This window comes from Myodes glareolus, chromosome 1 (genome assembly GCF_982192425.1).
Source record: "Myodes glareolus chromosome 1, mMyoGla1.1, whole genome shotgun sequence".
NCBI lineage: Eukaryota > Metazoa > Chordata > Mammalia > Rodentia > Cricetidae > Myodes > Myodes glareolus.
In genome coordinates this window covers 94087963-94099055 of record NC_142026.1, presented here as the reverse complement: position 1 = coordinate 94099055, position 11093 = coordinate 94087963, and the positions used below count along the sequence as shown (strand labels likewise).

Below are 11093 nucleotides of genomic sequence, written 5' to 3'. Positions count from 1 at the left end.
AAAGGGAAGGTGATGTGGGTGTTTCCTCTGTGTGTTGCTTGTATTGATTGATGAATAAAGAAACTGCCTTGGTCTGATTGGGCAGAACTTAGGTAGGCAGAGAAGACAGAACTGAATTCTGGGAAAAGGAAAGCAGAGTCAGAAGGTACACCATGGATCTGCCATCAGAGATAGACTTGCTGGACATTTGGTGGTAGGGCATGACTATGGGGATCCACACGTGTTTGAGATCCGCCATTACAAGATGGCGCTGAGAAGCGTGGTAAACATGATAAACAATTCTATTTTTGGTGCGAGTCTTGCCTTAGTTTGCCCAGCAACAGCTTTGCACCAATCCTAGCCTGACTAGCGTCCTGCTAGAGGGGAACGTCTTTTCAGCCTGCATATAAGCTGCCACTCCTCCCAGCTCGGGGCCCCTCACTTCCAGCTCTCCCTCAACCAAGAAGTGCTTCAATAAAGCGTGATCAGAGAAGAATCCTCGTGTCGGTGGTCTTTCTTCCCCTGCTGGTCGGGGGCGCGCCACAGCTGGTGCTGAAACCCAGGACTGAGTATCTAGCAGACACTTGTGAGGGGCCGAAGAGGATTCAGAACTCTACACGTGAAGCGGACAACGTCGGTAAGTCCTCTCAGGTATGTTGGTCGGTGGGATTGACCCGCTGTGGTTTGCTCTGTTTGTTATTCTGCTAACCCTTGTGGTCTATTTTTGTTGTTTTTGGCTGCGGTGTGATGAACCTGGAAAAGAGTGTCTTTGTTGGGTGTAGAAATCGAAAGTAAGTCTGCTGTAGATAAAGTGGCTTTTGACTAACGCCAAGACCTCGTAAATAAAGAAATCGAAAGTAAGTCCGCTGTAGATAAAGCGGCTTTCGACTGATGCCAAAAAACCTCGTAAATAAGTGGGCAGTATGGGCCATAGTCATAGTACCGAGTCAGGAGTCTGAGACTTCACCAGTCCAATACAGAGACTGTTGAAACAAAGGGGTTTAAAGATTTCTACGAGTACGATTCAGACCATTGTCAAGGACATAGATAAGACTGCACCGTGGTTTGCCGTCTCTGGCGATCTCACCCTCAACTGTTGGGAGAAACTAGGCAGAGATCTAGAAAAAAATGATCAATTAGGCAGAGGAACGCTCCCCTTGTGGAGATTGGTACATTCGTGCCTTAAGGAAGGGAAAAATATAGACGTAATTAAGCAAGGACGCAGGGTACTATCAGAACACCAGGACAGTTTATCAGAAGCAGAATCAAAAAGAGAGGATCAAAACATGCGCAAAAATAAAAGAGAAAGGAAAAAGGCTAGCCAGAAGGAAGAAAAGGAGAGGGAAGAAAAGAACCCTCATAAAGAAACAAAAAAGGATAATATTAAGAAAAAGCCTCCAGCATCCTTATATCCGGTGCTGGAAGAATTTGCCTCCCTCGAGATAACGGAGTCAGAGGAGGAGGATGAATTAACTGAGCAAGAAGAGGAGGATTTGGAGGAGGCAGCTGTTGGGAGCCACCTGGAGGCACAGGTGGTCCTGCAGTTTGGAGGTATACCTGGCTTGGCCACGTGGGGCTGAGCACACTTGCCTGCACCCTTGCCTGCACATGCTCAGACCAGCAGAATGGCATTAACCAATCAGGACAGCATTCAAGCCTCTCCACCGTTTAAAAGCAGCTGCCTCGGGACTCTACTTCCTCTCTCTAAGCTTTCTCTTGTCCCTGCTCTATCTTCCCTTCCCCCAATTTTCCTCAATCAAAGGGCTCTGAATAAAGACGTGACCAGGGAAGGAATTCTCGTTTTTAGTGGCGTTCATTCCTGCTGGTCAGGATGCGCGCCGCAGGCAGCTGCAAGTTATGAGGAGGAGAGGTATGATCCGCCAGTAAGGGGCAGACGAGCCAAATTAGGGACGGGGCCAATGGCTCCTTCGGCTCCATATTCTGAGCCGGCTCCACCCCCTTATTGCCCTCCTCAGAATAAATGCCATTTTATTGGTGGGAGAACCTGGTCCCGCCTTGCAGCTGCTTTTCCAGTATTTCAAGATCCTCAAACAAATACCAGATATCATGAGCCCATTCCTTATAAGCAGCTCAAAGATTTGGTAGAACCATCAAAGACATATGGAGCAAATGCCAGCTATACACTCACACTCTTAAGCAGGTTAGCCAATCAGGCTATGACTCCTTTGGAGAGGAGCTGTTTGTGTTTTTCCTCAGAGTCGCCCCGACCCTATCTGGATCCCAGAGAGGCTGACACGGAAGATAGAGGAGCCTGAGACGAAGGATGATGCAGAGAAGCTTGATGAGACTATGGTGGCTGATTCCTCTGATCCATCTGTTGAATGCTGAGGAGAACCAATTTTGGGCATTTACACGGACCTGGCCCATACCTATCCCTGTTCATAATGAATCTACTCTTTTGCCGCAATTTTATTCTACTACTTGCCAATTTGGGGTGCCATGTAAAGCACACGCGGACAGGGAGGAGTCATTATTTAATCAGACTAAGATGTCATTAGCAGGAACATTGTGCCTGACTAGGAATCAAACCAGTCAAACATGTATTATTCTTGAACAAAAGGTGCTGTCAGCTTTTGAGAATCCTTTGAGATTTATAGTTTCAGGTCTGTCTGTTAAGATGTTAACAGAAGCCCTATCCCAAGTTTCAACAGGTGTGGGTTCAGGCACTGGAAAAGGGAATAATGGCACCACTGAAGTTAATGTTACAACATATTTGATGAATATTACTGTTACCACTCCTAATTTTATTCAAACTACCAGCGGCAATGGTTCTGGTGAAAATTATAACCAAACCAGATCCATGCGCAATTGTCCCAATATTTATTTAGAATACCCACCTGAATTTTTAGATTGCAAAGGGAAATATGACAAATTTAAAGCTGCTACGCCTGGATGGTGGTTTTCCCCTCAATTGCAACGCTATTTTCTGAACAAGAATAGCACCAAGACAGGCTGGCCATTAACAGCTTGGGTATTGGTCAACTCCAGAGGCGTAGCATGTGATTTATCACCTATGGTTAATATTAACCAGAGCCTTGTGGAATTATTTAATGTAACTGGCAGATTAAATACTACTAATAATAAGTTGATTATTGATAGTAAAGAAGAACATCATCATATTTCCTATGAAGGAGGAAGATTATGCTTAGATCCACCATTCATATTTTTGGTGTTTAATTATTCACAAGATGCCGTGGATTGTGGAAATACCACCTGTTATCTTACTCAATGTTGGGGAAAGAAACATGACACGGCCTTAGTCATGCGCTTGCCTACCTTTGTGCCTCTTCCAGTTAAGGCTAACCCCAAGGATTTTCCTTTGACCACCATATTTAGACAAAAGAGAGATTTTGGCATTACTGCAGCTATTGTCACTGCCATTGCGATTTCTGCGGGTGCAGCTGTTACCGCGGGGATAGCAATGACCAATCAAGTGCAGACTGTGTCCACTATTAATGAGGTTGTACAGAAGACCTCCAATGCCTTATATATCCAAGAGAAAGTTAATACACACTTAGCTTCTGGTATATTAATGCTTAACAAAAGAATGGACTTGATAGAAAGATCAGTACAGGATCTTTTTGATGTCATGACTATGAGCTGTGTAGATAGAACTACTCATATGTGTATTACCCCCTATCCTGCTACCCTTAATGATTCCAAAGCTATATCAGCCTTATTAAGTGGAAATTGATCCCGAGAACTTGAACAGCTTCAAGCTAATTTTACGCTTAAGATACACATGCTTAACCAGACAGAAGTAGAAGTTGTTACATTGGGACAGTTTTCTGATTGGTTAGTGGCTACATTCACCTATTTTAAAGAGTGGGTTGGAGTGGGCATGTTCGGCATGATAATTTTTGCAGGTCTGATACTTGTCTTGTTCCTGCTCTGTAGGATGCTGCGTGTTAGGAAACGGGAGAAGGTTGCAATTGCTCGAGCTTTGGCAGCTTTGGAAGCCGGCCAGTCCCCCCAAGCATGGATCAGTATTTTTCAAGACCTCTAACCCAGTGCCCTTGCATCTGGAGGCCTTGTTGCCATTGCACCCAGAGGGACTGGATGACCGGTTGGCACCGGTCAGAGGCTACCACGGGTAGCTTGCACCTGAGAGTGCACTGATCAGATCCTATCAGGGGGATATGATGCTGAGCATATAGGTCGCCCTCAAAGTTACCCTAACCCTGGAAAAGGAGTGGCAATATTTTTCAGGGCAGCATCCACTATCCCCAGCTATGACCGGTACATTCTTATACGATTTAAAACAAAAGGGGGAAGTGTGGGGATCCACACGTGTTTGAGATCCACCATTACAAGATGGCACTGAGAAGCGTGGTAAACATGATAAACAATTCTATTTTTGGTGCGAGTCTTGCCTTAGTTTGCCCAGCAACAGCTTTGCACCAATCCTAGCCTGACTAGCGTCCTGCTAGAGGGGAACGTCTTTTCAGCCTGCATATAAGCCACCACTCCTCCCAGCTCGGGGCCCCTCACTTCCAGCTCTCCCTCAACCAAGAAGTGCTTCAATAAATCGTGATCAGAGAAGAATCCTCGTGTCGGTGGTCTTTCTTCCCCTGCTGGTCAGGGGGCGCGCCACACATGACCTTATAGTGATACACAGATTACTGGAGATGGGTTAAATTCATATTTATTAGTTAACCAATAAGAAGTTAGAGCTAATGGGCCAAGCAGTGTTTTAATTAATATAGTTTCATGTGATTATTTCAGGTCTGGGCAGCTGGGACAAACAAACTTGAACAATAACTATCTACAAATGTAGCCTTACATAATTTGGTAGAAAGAAAACTCTATCCTAAGGAGATTAACCTCACCTGTGAAAAAACAGGAAATAGAGCCTGGGCTGTGGGCTCAGCCAGGCAGGGGCAGTTACTGTGCTTTGAGCCTGCCTGACAGGCAGGCCCTGAATCACCTCAGCCACATTCCTGGCCAGCAAGAGACAGTGATCTTCTAGCAGGCATCCATTGGAGGAGGGGTGAGGTTGCTCCAGGCCCGAGGTCTTCCCTAGGAGGAATTAAGACTTTCCCCACCCCCCTCGACTCTCTGGTTGCACTGCAGTGGTGGCTATACCCTGCAGAGCTCTCCCGAATCCCATCCCAGCCTTCGTCCAGGTACACCTCCCTCTCTTTCTCCCCTCCCCCTGGGGCCACAAGATCTCCCCAGAGCTGCTCCCTTGCGCGCTGGGCCGAGGCTGTGAGTGCAACCCAGTAGGAGGGAGTGCCTGTGTTTCAATAGACTGCTTGAGGAAAGGTAGGCATTCTGTCAGTGAAGTCTCTGCCCAACAAGGGAACCTGATCTGGTACCCGAAGATCCAATATAGAGCAGTTGAAGGAAAAGATGGGCAGACACCAAGGCAAGAACTCCTCCAACAATCTAAAAAACCACATGAAATCACCAGATCCAAACGACCCTACAATAGAAGGACTTGAACCTCTTAATTCAGAAGAATTGGAAAAAAAATGCCATGATGAAAGCAATAGAGTCCCTTAAACAGGATATGAATAATTCCCTTAAAGAACTGGATGAGAAGTACAACAAAAGGATTGAAGAAATGAATAAAGAAATGGATGAGAAGTATAGCAAAAAGTTTGGAGAAATGAGTAAATCCGTGAATGATACACTGGGAAACCAAGAAAAAACAATCAAACAGGTAATGGAAACAGTTCAAGAATTGAAAACTGAAATGGAGGCAATGAAGAAAACACAAAACGAGGGCCGACTGGTTATGGAAAATCTAGGTAAACGAACAGAGACTATAGAATCAAGCATAACCAATAGGATACAAGAGATGGAGGAACGAATCTCAGAGTCTGAAGATGCCATAGAGAAAATAAATGCTCAGATCAAAGAAAACAGCAAATCCAACAAATTCTCATCACAAAACATTCAAGAAATCTGGGACACAATAAAAAAACCAAATCTAAGAATAATAGGGATTGAAGAAGGAGAAGAACTGCAGATAAAAGGCCCAGAAAATATATTCAACAAAGTTATAGAAGAAAACTTTCCCAACCTAAAGAATGATATTCCTATGAAGGTTCAAGAAGCATACAGAACACCGAATAGACTTGATCAAAAAAAAAACTTTCCCTCGCCATATAATAATCAAAACACAAAACATACAGATTAAAGAAAGAATTTTAAGAGCTGCAAAGGAAAAAGGTCAAGCAACTTATAAAGGTAAACCTATCAGACTTACACCAGACTTCTCTATGGAAACCATGAAAGCCAGAAGGTCCTGGATAGAGGTACTGGAGAAAATAAGAGACCATGGATGCAAACCCAGACTACTATACCGAGCCAAGCTATCATTCACTATCAATGGAGTAAACAAAATATTCCATGATAAGAACAAACTTAAACAATTCGTAGCCACAAACCCAGCATTACAGAAAGTAATAGAAGGAAAATCACAACCCAAGGAATCCAACAATGCCAACACTGCCTACAATAACTCAGACATCTAGCGACCCTTCACGAGCTTAACTCAAAGAAGGGACACATACAAACTCTATTAAACAAACAAACAAAAAATAGTAATAACTGGAGTCAACAACCACTGGTCATTAATATCACTTAATATTAATGGACTCAATTCACCTATAAAAAGTCACAGACTAAGAGATTGGATACAAAAACAGGATCCAACATTCTGCTGTTTACAAGAAACACACCTAAAACACAAAGACAGACATCTACTCAGAGTAAAGGGTTGGGAAAAGGTTTTTCAAGCAAACGGACCTAAGAAACAAGCAGGTGTAACCATTCTAATTTCCAACAAAATTGACTTCAAACTAAAATCAATCAGAAGAGATGGCGACAGACATTTTATACTCATAACAGGAACAATTCACAAGGAGGAACTCTCAATCCTGAATAACTATGCCCCTAATATAAAGCCTCCTACTTATGTAAAAGAAACACTTCTAGAATTCAAGGCAGTCATCAATACACAGACACTAATAGAAGAAGACTTCAACACACCTCTCTCACCAATGGACAGGTCAATCACACAGAAACCTAGCAGAGAAATAAGAGAATTATTGGAGGTATTGAATCAAATGGACTTAACAGATATCTATAGAACATTCCACCCAAATATTAAAGAATATTCCTTCTTCTCTGCTGCTCATGGAACCTTCTCGAAAATTGACCGCATACTGGGTAACAAAGCAAACTTCCACAGATACAAAAAAATATTAGTAACCACCTGTGTCTTGTCAGACCACCATGGATTAAAGTTAGAATTCAACAACAGTGCTACCCCCAGGAAGCCAACAAATTCATGGAAGTTGAACAGTCAACTACTGAATCACCCCTGGGTCAAGGAAGAAATAAAGAAAGAAATTAAAGTCTTCCTTGAATTTAATGAAAATAAAGACACAACAAACTCAAACGTATGGGACACTATGAAAGCAGTGCTAAGAGGAAAGTTCATAGCACTAAGTGCCCAATTAAAGAAAAGGGAGAAAGCACACATTGGAGAGTTAACAGCACACTTGAAAACTCTAGAAAAAAAAAGAAGCTGATTCACCCAGGAGGTCTAGAAGACTGGAAATAATCAAACTGAGGGCTGAAATCAACAAAATAGAAATAGAGAAAACAATCCAAAGAATCAATGAATCAAAAAGCTGGTTCTTAGAGAAAATCAACAAGATTGACAAACCCCTATCCAAACTAATCAAACGGCAGAGAGAGAACATGCAAATTAATAAGATCAGAAATGAAAAGGGGGACATAACCACTGACACAGAGGAAATTCAGAGAATCATTAGATCTTACTATGAAAATTTATATGCCACAATGTTGGAAAATGTAAAAGAAATAGACATTTTTTTAAGTTTATTAAATTATAAAAGTTTTCAGTTCTGCCCCTCCTCCCAACACCCTCCCACTTCCCCCACTCCCTCTCCTCCTCCCTCTCCATCCCTAAGAGTAGTCAGGGTTTCCTGGACATTTTTTTTAGGTAAGTTCCATATACCAAAGTTGAAACAAGACCAGGTGAACAATCTAAATAGACCTGTCAGTCGTGAAGAATTAGAAGCTATTATCAAAAATCTCCCTACCAAAAAAGTCCTGGACCAGATGGTTTCAATGTAGAATTCTACCAGAACTTCCAGGAAGAGCTAATACCTATACTCCTTAATGTATTTCACAATATAGAAACAGAAGAATCATTGCCAAACTATTTTGATGAAGCTACGGTTACTCTGATACCAAAACTACACAAAGACACAACCAAGAAAGAGAATTACAGACCAATCTCACTCATGAACTCAATAAAATACTGGCAAACCGAAATCAAGAATACATTAGAAAACTCATACATTATGATCAAGTGGGCTTCATCCCAGAGATGCAGGGTTGGTTCAACATATGCAAATCTATCAATGTAATCCATCATATAAATAAACTGAAAGAAAAAAACCATATGATCATTTCACTGGATGCTGAAAAAGCATTTGACAAAATTCAACACCCCTTTATGATAAGGGTGTTGGAGAGATTGGGTTTACGAGGATCATACCTGAATATAATAAAAGCAATATATAGCAAGCCGACAGCTAACATCAAATTGAACGGAGAGAAACTCAAAGCCATTCCATTAAAATCAGGAACACGACAAGGCTGTCCACTCTCTCCATACCTCTTCAATATAGTGCTTGAAGTTCTACCAATAGCAATAAGACAACATATGGGGATCAAGGGGATTCGAATTGGAAAGGATGAAGTTAAACTTTCGTTATTTGCAGATGATATGATAGTGTACATAAGCGACCCCAAAAACTCTACCAAAGAACTCCTACAGCTGATAAACACCTTTAGTAATGTGGCAGGATACAAGATCAACTCCAAAAAATCGGTTGCCCTCCTATACACAAAGGACAAAGAAGTAGAGAGGGATATCAGAGAAACATCACCACTCATGATAGCCACAAATAGTATAAAATATCTTGGGGTTACTCTAACCAAGGAAGTGAAAGAACTATTTGACAAGAACTTTAAGTCTTTGAAGAAAGAAATTGAGGAGGATACCAGAAAATGGAAAGACCTCCCCTGCTCTTGGATTGGGAGAATCAACATAGTAAAAATGGCAATTCTACCAAAAGCAATCTATAGATTCAATGCAATCCCCATCAAAATCCCACCAAACTTCTTCACAGACCTTGAGAGAACAATAATCAAGTTTCTATGGAAAAACAAAAAAAACCCAGGATAGCCAAAACAATCTTATACAATAAAGGAACTTCTGGAGGCATTACCATCCCTGACTTCAAACTCTATTACAGAGCAACAGTGTTGAAAACAGCTTGGTATTGGCATAAGAACAGAGAGTCGACCTATGGAATCGAATAGATGACCCGGGTATTAACCCACAAACTTATGAACACCTGATTTTTGACAAGGGAGCTAAAGGTATACAATGGAAGAAGGATAACATCTTTAACAAATGGTGCTGGCATAACTGGATGTCAACCTGTAGAAAAATGAAAATAGATCCATATCTATCACCATGCACAAAACTCAGGTCCAAATGGATTAAAGACATCAACATTAATCTGACCACTTTGAACCTGATAGAAGAGAAAGTGGGAAGTAGTCTACAAGATATAGGCACAGGAGACCACTTCCTAAGCAGAACCCCAGGAGTGCAGACAATTAGAGAAACAATGAATAAATGGGACCTACTGAAACTGAGAAGCTTCTGTAAAGCAAAGGACACTGTCAGTAAGACAAAAAGGCTACCTTCCGACTGGGTGAAGATCTTCACAAACCCCTCATCAGACAAAGGTCTGATCTCCAAAATATACAAAGAACTCAAGAAACTAGACACTAAAACCCTAATTAACCCAATTAAAAAATGGGGTACTGATCTGAACAGAGAATTCACAACAGATGAACTTCGAATGGCCAAAAGGCACTTAAGGTCATGCTCAACCTCCTTAGCGATCAGGGAAATGCAAATCAAAACAACTTTGAGATATCATCTTACATCTGTCAGAATAGCCAAACTCAAAAATACCACTGATAGCCTATGCAGGAGAGGATGTGGAATGAGGGGAACACTCATCCATTGTTGGTGGGAATGCAAAATTGTGCAGCCACTGTGGAAATCAGTGTGGCGGTTTCTCAGGAAACTGGGAGTCAACCTCCCTCAGGACCCAGCAATTCCACTCTTGGGAATATACCCTAGAGATTCCCTAACATACTACAAAAGCATTTGTTCAACTATGTTCATAGCAGCACTATTTGTAATAGCCAGAACCTGGAAACAACCTAGTTGCCCCTCAATAGAAGAATGGTTAAAAAAGGTGTGGAACATATACACATTTGAGTTTCACTCAGCGGTAAAAAACAATGACATCTTGAATTTTGCATGCAAATGGATGGAAATAGAAAATGCTTTACTGAGTGAGGTAAGCCAGACCCAAAGAGAGGAACACGGTATGTATTCACTCATAAGTGGATTCTAACCATAGTTAAAGGTCTTTGAGCCTATTATTCGAGATCCTAGAGAAGCTAAATAAGAAGATGAACCTGATGAAGATTATTTAGCTATCCGCCAGGAGGTAGGAAATAGACAAGAGTCCCAGGTAACCTTGGGTGCATGGTGGGTGGGTGGGAGGGTTGTTGGAAGGGGAGACGGTTAGAGAGAAGGAGTAAGGGAGGAATGGGGAAAGCTCGGTGGACTGGGATGGGGGGAGGAAGGAAGGATGAATATGGGATCAGGGAAGAATTTATTTCAACTAAGGGAGTCATATTAGGGTGTACAGGAGACTTGATTGATGGGATCCCAGGTCCAAGGAGAGATCCCCAGATTGTTCTTTGGACAGACGAGAGGGTGCCTGAACCGGCCTTGGCCCATAACCATACTGATGAATATTTTGCTTATCACCATAGATCCTTCATCTGGCGATGGATGGCGATACAGATGGAGACCCACATTGGAGCACCGGACTGAGCCCCCCAAGGTCCAAATGAGGAGCAGAAGGACGAAGAAAATGAAAAAGGAAATCAGGACTGCGAGGGATGCGATCACCCACTGATACAATGGGAGTGATCTAATGAGCGTTCAC

General features: G+C 42.3%; 1 protein-coding gene across 1 annotated transcript; it reads left to right on the top strand.

The window, feature by feature from the left end:
* The first annotated feature begins 243 nt into the window (after positions 1-243).
* On the top strand, positions 244-4503 carry LOC148123531 (uncharacterized). Its single transcript, XM_087900520.1, has 2 exons — positions 244-616; positions 2197-4503. The coding sequence occupies exon 2, from the start codon at positions 2264-2266 to the stop codon at positions 3692-3694; it is 1431 nt and encodes a 476-aa protein (XP_087756646.1). The 5' UTR covers positions 244-616; positions 2197-2263; the 3' UTR covers positions 3695-4503.
* Positions 4504-11093: the final 6590 nt, after the last annotated feature.

What these genes read in the sequence shown, in the direction of transcription:
- LOC148123531 (XM_087900520.1), top strand. Translation starts at nt 2,264, where the DNA reads ATGATGCAGAGAAGCTTGATGAGACTATGGTGGCTGATTCCTCTGATC.